This window comes from Emys orbicularis, chromosome 20, assembly GCF_028017835.1.
Source record: "Emys orbicularis isolate rEmyOrb1 chromosome 20, rEmyOrb1.hap1, whole genome shotgun sequence".
Classification (NCBI taxonomy): domain Eukaryota; kingdom Metazoa; phylum Chordata; order Testudines; family Emydidae; genus Emys; species Emys orbicularis.
The window spans coordinates 20326933-20341130 of NC_088702.1; the positions used below are offsets into that span (position 1 = coordinate 20326933).

At 53.3% G+C, this 14198-nt stretch overlaps 1 protein-coding gene and 1 long non-coding RNA gene across 2 annotated transcripts; both read right to left on the reverse strand.

Moving 5' to 3' along the window:
• Nucleotides 1-459: 459 nt before the first annotated feature.
• On the reverse strand, nt 460-4043 carry LOC135892799 (uncharacterized). The gene is made up of 3 exons (XR_010562301.1): nt 3902-4043; nt 1791-1899; nt 460-1318 (listed from the first exon to the last, which is right to left on the reverse strand). It is a non-coding gene; the product is annotated as an uncharacterized LOC135892799 (long non-coding RNA).
• A 278-nt stretch (nt 4044-4321) lies between these two features.
• LOC135892235 (myeloid cell surface antigen CD33-like) lies at nt 4322-5082 on the reverse strand. Its single transcript, XM_065419942.1, has 2 exons — nt 5046-5082; nt 4322-4761 (listed from the first exon to the last, which is right to left on the reverse strand). The coding sequence occupies exons 1-2, from the start codon at nt 5080-5082 to the stop codon at nt 4322-4324; spliced, it is 477 nt and encodes a 158-aa protein (XP_065276014.1).
• Nucleotides 5083-14198: the final 9116 nt, after the last annotated feature.

Sequence of the window (14198 nt, forward strand, 5' to 3'; positions counted from 1 at the left end):
TCAACGCCACCCCCCCGTGGAGCGCCACGCTGCCGAGCGCCCCGCCGCCGAAATAAAAACAACCCACCCCACCCCCAGCGCCGCCCGACCGAACCAAAAAAACCAAACAAATCCCTAGCGCCCCCCCCCCCCCCGCCAACCCAAGATTGGCCGCCCCTTACCAGGAGCCGCCCCAAGCACGTGCTTGGTCAGCTGGTGCCTGGAGCCGGCCCTGTCTGACCCAGACAATCCCCCACCTTGGGGCTGGATCCAAGCCAACACCCACAATAGGGGAAAGGCCCAGTGGCCCATTACCTGCCTGGCTAGTGGCTTGAAACAAAAAATGGTCACAATTTTTAGCAAACCGAAAACTGTTTAATTAGAAACAAAAAGAAAAATTGTTGAATTTTTTGGTGAACCAAACATTTGAAATAAAATACTTTGGGGTCAATCTGAAAGCATTATCTGATAAATTTTGAGGGAACCCAAAGTCAGCAGGAAAAAATCTTTTAATGTAAAACCAAAAATGGAAATTGGTCAAAATTTTCTGCGAATCAGAAGGTCAGAAATAGATTTGGTTTGAGGATGAAACATTTTGTTTCGATTTTAAGCATTTTAGACGTTTTTTAACTACAAAGTAAAATTACAGGAAATTTCAAACCATACAGTGTGTTTGAACTGAGAAAGTGAAACGTTTCTTTTTGAAAATGCCTAAATGAAATCTTTCAATTTCGAGGAATTTTGGGAGGTTTCCCCCCCCAAACAAACAAATTGGCAAAATCGTCCCAGATTTACACAAAGTTTGGTGTTGCCGAATTTGCATTTTGCACCCAAAAAAAAGTTTGTCGGTGAAACTTTCTCCCCGCACTGCCTGGGAGCGGCCGTTAGAGCTGCTGGGTTGGGCGTTGTCTTGCAGGGATCAGTAACTAGCATCAGCCGGGCTGCTCTGTTCTCTAGAGGGTCTCCTACTGTGTTTGTCACCGGGGTATCTGGGTGCCTGGCGGTCATCACAGAGCCAACAAAGTCATAATAATCAAGGCAACAAACAGATCATCTACTGGTCATATAAACATTACAAGCAGCTTCCATGTGCTTCCCACACGCATGGGTCTGAGGGGGCAGGATATCAGACTAGATGGGCCTGTTGGCCTCTCCCAGGGTGGCAGTTCCCCCAGCTGAGGTCTCATTCTCTGTTTCCTAAGTCCTCTGAGATTCCAATTCCTTGTCAGCTCTTCGGTGGCTGAGGAACGTCCCGATCTACACACCGGACTCGGGCACAATGGATTCCCTGGCCCCCGGCCTGTCCTTCCTTCTGCTTCCACGACAGCAGCAGGGTGTCCTGGGAGAGAGAGATTCTGGGGTATATAAGTGGCTGGCAGTCTGGATAGATAGATAGATGGGTGGGTAGGTACATAGTTGGGTAGGTGAGTAGACAGTAAGTTGGTGGGGAGGTAGGTGGGCAGATCGGTGTGTAAGTTTATGGGTAGGTGGGTAGATGGGTGGGTGGGTAGGTCAGTGGGTGGGTACATCAGTGGGTGGTTGGGTCAATGGGTTGGGAGCTATGTCGGGTGGTAGGAAGATGGGTGCATCAATGGGTACATAGGTAGGTAGGTGGGTTGGATGGTAGGTGGGTGGGTGGGTAGGATGCTAAGTCGTAGGTAGGTAGCTAGGCAGGGTGGTAGGTGGGTAGATGGGTCGGTCAGTGGGTTGGTAGCTAGGTGGGTACATAGGTGGGTAGAACGGTGGGTAGGTATATGAGTAGGTAGGTACATAGGTGGGCAGATCAGTTGGTGGGTCGGTAGCTGAGTTACCGTCTGTAATAGAGCAGGGTGAGGTAATAGGCCAGGATGAATCCAGTTGCCACGAAGACGAGTTTGCAGCTGATTTCGATAAATGCCCAAGTGAGGCCACCTGTGGGAGCTGGAACAAGCCGAGAGTCTGGGATAGATCCCTGCAACCCCTGTCCCAAGCCAGCCAGCCCTCACCCTGGGGCCAGGTAGGAGCCAGCGATTCCTTGAGGGGAAAAGGTCCTGTGGCCCAATGCCCGCCCACCTCCCCGCAAAAGCCAGTCAATCTCCTTCCTGGGGCAAGATCAGAGCTCGCGCTCCCTAGTGGGGAAGCTCTCTCACATGTTTCCGGTGGGCTCAGCAGTACAGCGTACATCCTGTGGATGTTGGAGCGGAGACAGAGGATCCCGGTCCCTGTCCCCACTCCCCGTCCAACTCAGGGCGCTGACAGCCTCATCCCCCTGGGCCCACAAGCTGACCTGCAGGGCCCCCCGAGAGCCGTTCCCAGCCACCGGCTCCCCGTCCACCTGCCACTGGAGCCGAGGTGGGGGGTGGGAGCGCAGGGAGCAACTGCAGCTGATGCTGGGCCCCTGGCACTGGCAGGACGAGTTCAGCGTGGTCCCCAGCTGGGGGATGTCTGGGGAGCGCAGGACACACAGCAACAAATTAATAGTCAGAGAGAGAAACCCAGGGGCAGGGTGTCCCACGGGTTAACCATACTAATACCCAGGGGAAGGGAGTCCCCTAGATTAACCTGCTAGTATCCAGTAGGGGATTCCCACAGGTTCTTCTGCCCTGGGGTGTCTCTTCAGCTGGCCCCCAGACACTGATCCGGCCCCATCCTCGGTCAGTTGCGCTTCACACCAACCCACCTGCTTCTCCACCTTCAGCCTGGGAGCTCATGGCCCTTATAGATGTCCCAGAAGTCCACTCAAGCCTCAGCTGGCCCCTGTGGGGCTGCCCTCAAAGCGGCTAATTAACTATGGCAGCCTCCCACTCCCCAGACGTGTCCTCTCCAGGCCGGGCCAGAGCCAGGGGACTAAATAACCCCGCTCCCACCCCAAGATGAGCCCCAGCCACCATCAGACATGTCACACACACCCCTCATGGGTCCTTTGCATTCCCCCCTCGCTTCGTCTCTCCCCAGCCCTCTCCTTTCACCCTCTGGCTTAGCCAGCCTGGCCTGGGTACTTTGCAGCCGGGCTTCCCTGCTCCACCTAGAGGGCGGCATCTGAAATCAACACCCAGAACAGCCGGACGCTGATACTGGCTGGCCAGGCCTGGCAGGGTCTGTCCACGGTGCCTCAAAGCCCCGCGGAGCCGAGCCTCAGAGCCTGGGTCCGTTGGGTCGGGCTCGCGGGGCTTGGGCTGCGGGTCTTTGATTGCAGTGTGGACGTTTCCTCCGAGGTCTGTGTAGACGTTCGGGGTCAGGCTGGGGCCTGGGCTCAGACACGGGCGGGGGATTGGGGGGCAGGTTCCTTCTAAATCTCCCTCGGGCTGAAGGGAACAAGGGCCATCCTTACACTGATGCCTGATTTGATCCTTCACGTTGCAAAAGCGGCCTCTGATTTTCCCTCTGCCCTGGATCTGCAGTGCAAAGGTCACAGGCCATTTAATGGGGGTTTCCCTGGGGCAGGGCGGGCCAAGGTCTCTGGGCACTGAGCCCGGAGTGTGTTTAGTGCAGGACAGTGACTGGGTCCCATTAACACTCTGCCCCATATAGAGCGTCCACCGATCCCGGCAGAAAGGGGAGGGGGTGGAGGAGATGCAGTGGGACAGCCTTGGGGGAACTGGAGTGGCACGTGTGAGGGGAAATCCCAACAAGGGGGGACTGCAATGGGGGGTGTGGATCGCAGCACAGGAGGATTTTCGGGGCAGGGCAGGTCGGGGGTAGAGAGGGGAGCCATAACCGAGGGGGGCAGGAAGGGGTGAAGATCCCAAGGGAGAAGGGTCTGCAGGGTGTGGAGAGAAGGGGCCTGGAGCAGAATTGGCTGAGGGTGAATGGTGGGGGGAGGGGATCCCAGCACAGGGCTGAGTTGTGGGAGGGGTTGGAGGGCAGGGCTAGGGAGTCCAAGGGTCGGGATCCCAGCAGAGGGGGCTGGGGGCAGCGTGGAGGGGCTGGGCGGGTCACTCACAGCCCACGCGGAGCTGGATGGTTCTGCGGGTGGAAGGTCCCTGTGCTGAGCTGTACGTGACGTTGCAGATGAGCTCTTTGCCGTGGTCCCCCAGGCCGGGCGTGAAGCGGAGCACGGAGCTGTGGGCCCAGGTGCCATTCACCAGCTGGGTTGAGATGTTCCGGGCTGTGTCGCTGAATGGCCCCGTCCAGGTGACTCGGGGAGGGGTCCCGGAGCATCGCCCGGGAGCTGTGCAGGTCACAGTCACCAGCTCCCCAGCCAGTAGCGTCCCTGGCAGCCCCTGTGCCGGTGAGATCTGGATCTCTGGCTCCTCCGTCAGCCCTGGACACGGGGAGAGGAGAGAGAATCAGTCAGGGACACGGGGCCTTTCCCCTCTAGGGGCTCAGCCCAGATCTGACCCCAGGACGGGGACTGGCTGACTCAGGGGGCTAATGAGAGGTGACTGTGGCTGCTCTTACGTGTCACGGAGATCGTGAGCGCAAGGTCAGTGCCATCTGTACTGTAGCGGTAATTGTAGCTAAAGTATCCCTCGACTCTAAGGAAATATCTCCGCGCATCCGTCCGTCGGGCGTCGCTGATTTGCAGGGAGCAGTCGCCGTGCGCTGGATTCTCCGCCAGCCGGAACCGGCCCTGGGTCTCCTGCGACACCCCCCGGCTGGGGTCACTGCTGGCCATGGGCAGATCAGAGCCCCCAGTGGCCTGATCCTTGTACCAGTATCTGTAGAGCCGGGACTGGGAATTCTTAGTGTCGTAGGAGGCTGGGTACATGAACGTGCAGGGGACCAGAACACAGAGACCCTCCTGCACTGACACTGATGGTGGCACCGTCAGGGTAAATCCAGGCTGCTGGGACAGGGACTCTGCAGGGGATGAAAAGGGATTGATGTAGGACCCATAGAGAACAGAGACCAACCCTGAGCTCCCCCCACAGCTCTGCCGATGCCCCTCCCTCTCGACCCACAGCCCATTCATTGAGCTCCATTCGCTCCCTTTCGCTCAGCGCCCACCTAGCACCACACTGGGGCACTGGGCTCCCCTCCCCCTCTGGCCAGCCTCCCTTTCAAGCTCTGGGTCAGACCTGGCTCCGCTTAACGCAGGTTCTACCCTTCCCCCTGCACTGGGGTTGCAGGTTCTGCTTACTTACCCCTCCAGAGCAGGGCGAAGATCAGGACCCTCAGCATGGCAGGACCCCCTGCTCTCCAGGGGGGGCCCTGAGCCCGGAGCTCCCATTCCCTTGCATCCTGCTGTGGCAGCAGGGCTCTGCCCATGGCTGGGGTTTGGGCTGGGACAGACCTAGAGACAGATGAGGTGGGTGGGAAGTGTCAGAGCAGAGGTTGTTTGGGGAGGACAGATCTGCCTGGGGGACCATCAGTACTGCTGCGCTCTTCAGGGGGCTGATCTGGGGTTTCTGGCAGCGCAGTAACCCCCCCCCCTCAATCCCCAAATCACAAGACAGTCCTGGGAGACTGTGGGCTAAAAAAATCCTTAAATTGGCGCACACACACACACACAGAAAAAAGATAGATTTTCTCTAAGAATCACAAGATAGGCCAGAAAATCCCGAGCTGGTATCAGAAGATCGTCGGAAGGCCTGCTTTGTTTCAGTCTTCCAACAAAAATCAACATGTGAGCTGGTGACCAGTGAAGTTACCACAGACAACAAAGGGGAAGGGCTGCAGATCGGGATAAGTAAATAACACCTCAGAGATGTTCCAACCAATTTAAATGAATTCAAATCAGTGGGGCATGACGCTGTTCAAGAAATCTTGGAGCCACTGGCAATAATATTTGCAAACTCATGGATGCCAGGAGAGGTCCCAGAAGACGGGGGAAGAGCTAACAGAATGGCCATCTTTAAAAGGGGAAAAAGGAGGAGCCGGGAACTATAGACCAGTCAGCCTGACCTCGACAAATGGAAAGCTACTAGAGCAATGTATAAAACCTTCAATTTGTGAGGACGAAGGGGTGATCACCAGCATGGATTCACCAAGAACTAATCTTTCCAAACCAGCTTGATTTCCTTCTTTGATGAGGTAACTGGTTGCTGGCAGGGGGAAAGAAGTGGAAATAATATAACTGGACTTCAGCAAGGCTTTTGACAGAGTCCAACATAACTTTATCCTACGTAAGCTGGAGAAGACTTCTGAAGGAACTCAAATGTGAGATTGCAGAACTACTTACTGTGGTTTGTAACCTATCATTTAAATCAGCTTCTGTGCCAGGTGACTGGAGGATGGCTAATGTGACACCAATTTTTAAAGAAGGCTCTGGAGGTGATTCCAGCAATTAGAGGCCACTAAGCCTAACTTCAGAGCTGGGCAAAATGTTTGAAACTACAGTAAAGAACAGAATTATCAGATGCATAATGAATACAATTTGTTGGAGAAGAGTCAACATGGTTTCTGTAAAGGGAAATCATGCCTCACCAATCTATTAGAATTTTTTGAGGGAGTCAACAGCATGTGGACAAGGGTGACCCAGTCTATGTACTTAAATTTTCAGAAAGCCTTTGCAAACGTCCCTCCCGAAAGGCTCTTAAGCAAAGTAAGCTTTCATGGGATAAGTGGGAAGGTCCTTTCCTGGATCAGTAACTGGTTAAAGATAGGTTTCAGAGTAGCAGCCGTGTTAGTCTGTATCCGCAAAAATACAAATTTGTTAGTCTCTAAGGTGCCACAAGTACTCCTGTTATTTTTGTGGTTAAAGATAGTTAAAGGATAGGAATAAATGGTCAATTTTCACAGTGGAGAGAGGTAAATAGTGGTGTCCCCCAGGGGTCTGTATTGGGACCAGTGCTGTTCAACATATTCGTAAACGATCTGGAAAAAGGGGTCAACAGTGAGGTGGCAAAATTTGCAGATGATACAAACGTACTCAAGATAGTTAAGTTGAAAGCTGACAGCAAAGAGCTACAAAGGATCTCACAAAACTGGGTGACTGGGCAACAAAATGGCAGATAAATTCAATGTTAATAAATGCAAAGTAATGCACATTGGAAAACATAATCCCAACTATATCTATAAAATTAGGTGCTACCACTCAAGGAAGACTATAACAGGGTTAAGTCCATTAATGGCTATTAGCCACGATGGGTAAGGAATGGTGTCCCTAGCCTCTGTTTGTCAGAGGGTGGAGATGGATGGCAGGAGAGAGATCACTTGATCATTACCTGTTAGGTTCACTCCCTCTGGGGCACCTGGCACTGGCCACTGTCGGAAGATAGGATACTGGGCTAGATGGACCATTGGTCTGACCCAGTCTGGCCATCCTTATCTTTTTATGTTCTTATGTTATCTTGGAGTCATTGTGGATAGTTCTCTGAAAACGCCCATTCAATGTGCAGCGGCCATCAAAAAAGTGAACACAATGTTGGGAATCATTAAGAAAGGGATAGTTCATAAGACAGAAAATATCATATTGCCTTTATATAAATCCATGGTACACCCCCATCTTCAATACTGCATGCAGTTCTGGTGGCCCTATCTCAAATTGGAATTGGAAAAGGTTCAGAAAAGGACAACAAAAATGATGAGGGGGATGGAACAGCTTCCATATGAGGAGAGATTAATAAGACTGGGACTGTTCAGCTTGGAAAAGAGAGGACTAAGGGTGGATATGATAGAGATCTATAAGATCATGACAGGTGTGGAGAAAATAAGGAAGTGTTATTTACGCCTTCCCATAACACAAGAACTAGGAGTCCCCAAATGAAATTAATAGGCAGCAGGTTTAAAACATACAAAAGGAAGTATTTCTTCACACAACTCACAGTCAACCTGTGGAACTCTTTGCTAGAGGATGTTGTGAAGGCCAAAACTGTAACAGGGTTGAAAAAGAACTGCATAAATTCATGGAGGACAGGTTATTACCTAGCAGCTCTGTGTTCTTGGGGAACCAGGGTGTAGTACCCAGCCTGTCTGACTCATGAAAGACAGAAGGCCCCCCAGCCTCTGCTTGAACCAAACCTGCATCAGAAGAAAGACTTATAAAAAGCAATGGAAAGCCAGTGGGAGACACACCTCAACCCCTGCGACAAGAATGACAGAATTAAGGAAACTCCCCTAGCCTCATTTGCATCGAAGATGGGACAGGGAGGTATCTCCATTAGCATACAGAATGGAGAACAGAGATTGCCAGGCAAGAACCGCACTGAACTCTGGGACCAGAAAAGCAGGGAAGCAATGCATGATGGGGGATCTCTGCTGCAGATGTTAATGAGCCCACGCCTGCACACACCCAGCTCAGGAGTTATCAGACCAATTCTAGTAATAAATCCTTTATTGGTATCCAAAATAGTGAAATACATTATGAGCTCCCTCCAAGGAACACCACCCAAAGCCAGGAATGATCAGCTCCCATGTCTAGCTTGAACAAAACAACGTTGGTATTCTCGCGTGTTTACACGCAAACAAATCTAGTGTTTTCCCTTGAACCATTGTTCTTTCTTTACAAAAACCCCGACCCACACTCCAGTCAGTGTTCTGATGCCTGGATCCAACAGCTGCATCAGTTCCATCTTCTCCTGACTGATCATGCTGGGGGATCTGCCTGACTCCAGCACTCAGGACCCTGAGCTACCACCACCACCTGGGAACCCTGATTGAGTCAAGCTTCATGGAGTAGTGAGAACCCAGCTCTCTCTCTCTAGGTGTAGCCTTCTGACCCTGACTTGTGTGATCAGTTAGAGTTTTGTAAACCTGACTTTTACAATCAAACTTAAGTTAGATTTAATATTAAAACTGTTTTTTTTTTTTTGGTTTGGCTCCGCAGTGGTTATTTCCTGCCAATAAATAACTTTCATGATTAAACTGGTTGCTTCTCTCTCTCTCTCTCTCTCTCTCCCCCCCCCCCCCGTGGGTGTTTTTTGGTTTCCTCATTCGTTCTGTAGCAACGCTCCTCGTACCTAAGCTAAAAGATCCCTGCAGCACCCAAAACTCCTGTGGGGTTTGCTCATCACGTGGGTTCCTACCAGCACAATTGTAACGTGACAGTGGGGATAGGGACGTGCTGAACCTGGGGCCTATGAGGGTGACAGTTTGAAGTGCTGCTCGATCCAATCAGCTGAGTCCAGGGACATATAAGGGGTCAGCTTGGAAGTTTTGATTAACCCGGTCCTCTCAGATGCGCTCTGTTAAAGTGTGTGTGTGTGTGTGTGTGTGTGTGTGGGTGTGTGTGTGGGTGTTCATCTGATTCTGGGGCTGGAAGAACCCAGCCCTGGGGAACCGAGGTCCTGCAGGATCACTCCATTGGGAGGGAACTTGCAGCAGGGAGAAGTAGAGCTCCACAGAAATACAGACCCTCCAACCCAGAAGAGTAACCCTAATAAATGAGTGTACCCCAAAGTACCCAAAAGTCACAGGCAAAGCTGGTAACAAAATCCATCAATGGCTATTAGCCATGATGGAGAGGGATGGTGTTCTTAGCCTCTGTTTGCCAGAAGCTGGGAATGGGAGACAGGGGACGGATCACTTGATGATTCCCTGTTCTGTTCATTCCCTCTGGGGAATGTGGCATTGGCTACTGTTGAAAGACAGGATACTGGGCTAGATGGACCTTTGGTCTGACCCAGTCTGGCTGTTCTTATGGAGAAATATGGGCCCAGTGGAATTACCATTAAGTGGATACATAACTGGTTAAACAACCGCAAACAATGAATAACTGTTAATGAAACGATGTTGGATTGGAGGGAGGTCCCAAGTGGGGCTCCACAGGGATCTGTTCTAGGTCCTGTGCTGTTTAACATCTTTATCAATGACCTGGATGTAGGACTAGGGAGCAGAATGATCAGATCTGCAGGTGACAGAAAGCTGGGGGGAGTTGCCAACACTTTGGAGGATGGAGCTAAAATTCAGAGGGACCTCGATAAATTGCAGAACTGGGCTGTAGACGACACAATGAAATTTATCAGTGACAAATGGAAAGTGCTCCACTTAGGGTCTGTGATTCTAGGATTCACTAAAAAATCCTGAGATTTAATGTGAACATGATGACAACTACCCTCCTCCCCCCAGTATTCACTAATAAATCCCAAGGTTTGGTATAAGAATCCTGAGACTGGCTTTTAAAATACACAGATTTGTGTCTTTGCAAGCCCTGTTGTTTGCAGCCTGTTGGTGAGTGGCTCGGTTCTGCAGGGATCCAGTGGAGCCACATGGCCCGGATGTGGGTAAAGCGTCCCGGAGGGTGGGGGGAGAGTGCAGAGAGCTGACGGCTCCTCCCTCTGCAGCTAGGGTGGGGCACTAATGCTGCCCTCCCTGCCCCACAGCTGTCTCCCCCACCCCCACTTCACCCTGCTCCTGCTGCAGCTGGGACTCTCCTCACACCTTTCCCCCTTCTCACCTGTTAATATGATTTGGGCCGTTCCCTCTTACCCCTTCCTTACCCGTGAGAATGGTATGGGACTCTCACTCCTTGGTGTGGGCGATTCACTGGTCTCCCCTCCTCCCCTATGAAAATGGTGTGGACTAATCACTCCTCATCCCTCCTTTCCTTTTAAGATGGTATGAGCCACTCTCCACCTCCCAATTCCTTTTCTGTGCAAATGGTACTGGGCAATGGCTCCTTGCACCCCCATGAAAATGGTACAGGGCGCTCCCCCTTTCCCCTCTCCTACCTAAAAACTCCTCTCAGCTCCTGAGGGGGGAGCTGCCTCCCTCCTGCAGCACTCCTAATTGACTGCCCTTCTCCAGGAGGCGGGGCAAGTGGGCAGGGCAGCCAATCAGAGGTGGGTTCCCCCTCTGGGCAAGGCAGGAGTTCTGCAGCCTTGGGCTGGTCACTGGTGCAGTGAGCTGGGCGGGTCTCAGCCTGGATCCCCCATGGCCCAGGCACCATCCCCTGCCAGAGCAGGGTGGGATGGGCCCTGCTGTCCTGGGGCCAGCCATGAGAGATCCAGCCTCCATCCCCATCCCTGCGGGGCTGCCCTCTGCAATGCCTGCACTCCCTGCCCCCCAAAACCATCCCCATGGGGAACAGGGAAATGCCCAGCAGTTCAATTTCCCACCATCCCTCTGCTGCCTTCAGGCATTCTCGGGAAGGAGGCTGAGATATGAGGTTGTACGTGGCCCCCTGAGCCGACGCCTCCAGTGTGGTCCCCATGGTGGGTGAGCCCTGGGGCAGGACCCTGCTCGGGCTTGAGGGGCAGTGGCAGAGCTGTGGGGGCAGGGAGCCGAGGGCTGGGATGGGAAGGGAAGGGGCTGCGGGTTGGGATTAAGGGGCACCCCAGTCTCCACAGACCATCCAGGTACTGCCCCAACCCTAGTTCCACTCACCCCTAGATCTGCAGAGGGGGAGCTGGCGCCTGGTTCTCCGACCCTGCAGCCCGGGTTCCCCAGGGTTTCTGACTCGGAGCCTGGGGAAGCGGCATGCACAGGAATGTGAAAGTAGAAGTGGGTGTGGACAGGATGGGGGTTGGGGAAAGATGCTCTCTCAGAAACCACAGCACCAGCATCCTGCTGACTTCCTCTCCCTGTGGCTGGGACTGCCTGCGATTTCCCTGCAACAGGGGCAGGCTGCATATTGCTTGTTGGGCTGGAAATAGAACCCAGGAGTCTGGGGTTTGAGCCGCTCTACACCTCACTCTGCTCCCAGAGCTGGGATAGAGATCAGGAGTTGTGATTCCCTGCCTCTACTCCCCACTGTAACCCACTAGACCCTGCTCCCCTCCTAGAGCCAGGGACAGAACCCAGGAGTCCTGGCTCCCAGATCCGCTGCTCTGACCACTAGACCACACTCCCCTCCCAGAGCCAGAGATAGAACCCAAGAGACCTGGCTACCTGCCCCATCCCAGCTCTATCCCTTTATTACTGCTTTTTCCAGTCACACAATAATATTTGAATGCTAGCAGCTCACACCTCTTATCATATTGTACATGCTGCAGACGCTAATCACTCACCCCGAGCTGAGATGCAGCCACCTCCAGGCGGGGCAGCTGGGGAACAGCCACACAGCGATTCTGCCCAGGGGTTGCTCACCTGGAGCTGAGATGCATCCACCTCTGGGGTGGGGGGGCCAGGAACAGTGCACTGGAACAGCAGATAGCTGGTTACGACGGCTAGTGAATCCCGACTCCAATGGGAAGAGTCAGGTGCATGTGGAGATCTGCCTGGGATGGAGCGGGTGTGAGTGTCAGAGTGAGGGCTGCGGCGAGATGTGAGATTTCAAGACAGGAAAGGGAAGTCAGCTTGTGAATCTGGCCCTAGGATGTCTTGCAGAAGACGGTTCAAGTGGCTGGAGATCTCAGTGCCATCGACGCAAGAGGGAGATTGTCACAGACACAGGCAGCACCCACAGACAGTCGGCTTCTGGACCCCAGCGGGGGGCTTGCTGGGGGTAGGGGGAATGGGGCATAGGGGTTTTTCACTCTAGGGGGCACTGGCTCTGATCTGCCCCAGGGTGGGGCACTGGCTGGGTCTGGGGGGGTAAGAATGGGACATGGGGCCTTCCCCTCTAGGGTCTCTCAGCAGGGCAGACACCAGTAGATCAGAACCCATCCATTGAGTGCAGACGTTTGTTTTCTGTCTCTTGGTTCCTCAAATGCCTCCCAGGTCCTGGGTCACTGAGTCTGGGGATTCCCTTGTGATGGGACCCGGGTCATCGGCTGGATCCGGAGAGGCAGCTGGATTCCACGGCCCACCACAGACTCCGTCCTTCGACTTAAGAGCTGAGACGCAGCTGAATCTGGCCTGAGTCCTGGGGGCTGTTTACACAGGGATCTCTTCCCAGTGCTGAGATGTGGCTGCCTCTAAGGTAGAGTGCACAGGCTGTTTATACAAGGACTCCTTGCCCGGTGTTGAGATACACAAGGGCTTGGGGGAAACCTAGAACTAAAAGAAACACAGTGCCCCATAGGTGCATTGGACCAGCCCCGATGGCTGGGCTCTCCCGAGTCTCCCACCCCAGCCAGACCCTGGCCCACTCTGCCCCAGGCCAGTGGCATGTCAGCTCTGACCCCCTGTGTGTGGGCACCGGCGGCTGTGCTGGGAAACTGGTTGCTGAGCGGATCTTCCACAAAAGAAGTTTCCAGTTGGTGAGTTTGCTCCATCTCTGGCCGGTCGGCCCCAGTTGGGCGAGAGCCGCAGAGAGCAGGGGAGAGGGTCCCATTGAACAGTGGGGTGCGGCTGCTCGGACACAGGTCCCCAGCCAGTGGGGGAAGGGGCGAGCCCGGGGCAGGTTCCTGCTGGGACTGTGGCTGCCGGGTCTAGTGGGTTAGAACTCGCTGCGCTGGATCCATGTGGATCAGGGCAGACCCCTGGTCGTTAGGGCAAGTTCCGGGGCAGGAACCCCGGTGTCCGGCCGGCCCCTAGCTTGGTGTGATACATTGTGCCTCTGGTTAATCCCCATTTGGTTTCAAACTCTTTTTAATTAGCTGCCCAGGAGGTTTCCCTCAGTGGCTGTTAAACAGATGCCCCACCTGGAGGTGGCTGCTTCTCAGCGCCAGCTGGGCAAGGGATCCTTATATAAAGAGCCCCCGCACCCCACCCCAGAGGTGGCTGCATCTCAGCTGGGCGAGGGGCCCCTGTATAAACAGCCCCCGCACCCCACTCCAGATGCGGCCGCATCTCAGTGCTGGGCAAGGGATCTTTGTGCATTGTATTGAGCTCAGTATTTGTTTTTCCTGGGTCTTGGGAATTACCAGGTTCAGATGCAGGGAAAAAAGATTCACTGGGAAATCTTGGAACCGCCAGGTCGAGATCGGAACCTGACATGGCTGATAACATGGAGATCATGGTGACTGGGGTCCGTCTCTTACTGATATGGGAGGGCAAGTGTTAATTGCCAGTATATTTTAAAATATGGCAGGTGGAGGAGAGGGGGTGCGAATTGAAAAATGTGGGATATTTTTTGTGACAACTTCCTAGCCAGTGAATTTTTTCTAGTGATCATTAGTTTTAAATGGCCAAGATCTCTGTGAAACCTTTCTAAAAACCAAAACATCCCATTATTAGTTTTTAGGAAATGGAACATTTGCACAAAACTTTTATTTTAAAAACAACCTATGACAAAGTGGGGGATTTCATGAGTGTTCTGCATGAGTACTGTATGTGCCTCAGTTTCCCTGTGTGCTGTGTGCGTAATGAGGTGGTGGAAGAGGGGGATTCCGGTTGCAGAGGGTCAGGTGTGACCTCACCTGGCAGCCGGGACCCCGGACAATGGCCTGGACATTATGGAACTTAGCAACCAGTGGCGCGGAGGGCACGTCATCATGAGAGCCAGCCAGTTCTGTCCAGTGGGAGTGTTACTCACACAAAATTCTCTGTTACTCACACACTCTAGGGGCCCCCACCTTTACCCAGTTCCTAGG

Coding starts and splice junctions, on each gene's coding strand:
- LOC135892235 (XM_065419942.1), bottom strand. CDS start 5,082: ATGCTGAGGGTCCTGATCTTCGCCCTGCTCTGGAGGG. Junction 4,762..5,045: donor CTTCGCCCTGCTCTGGAGGG/GTAAGTAAGCAG, acceptor CATCCCCTGCAG/AGTCCCTGTCCCAGCAGCCT.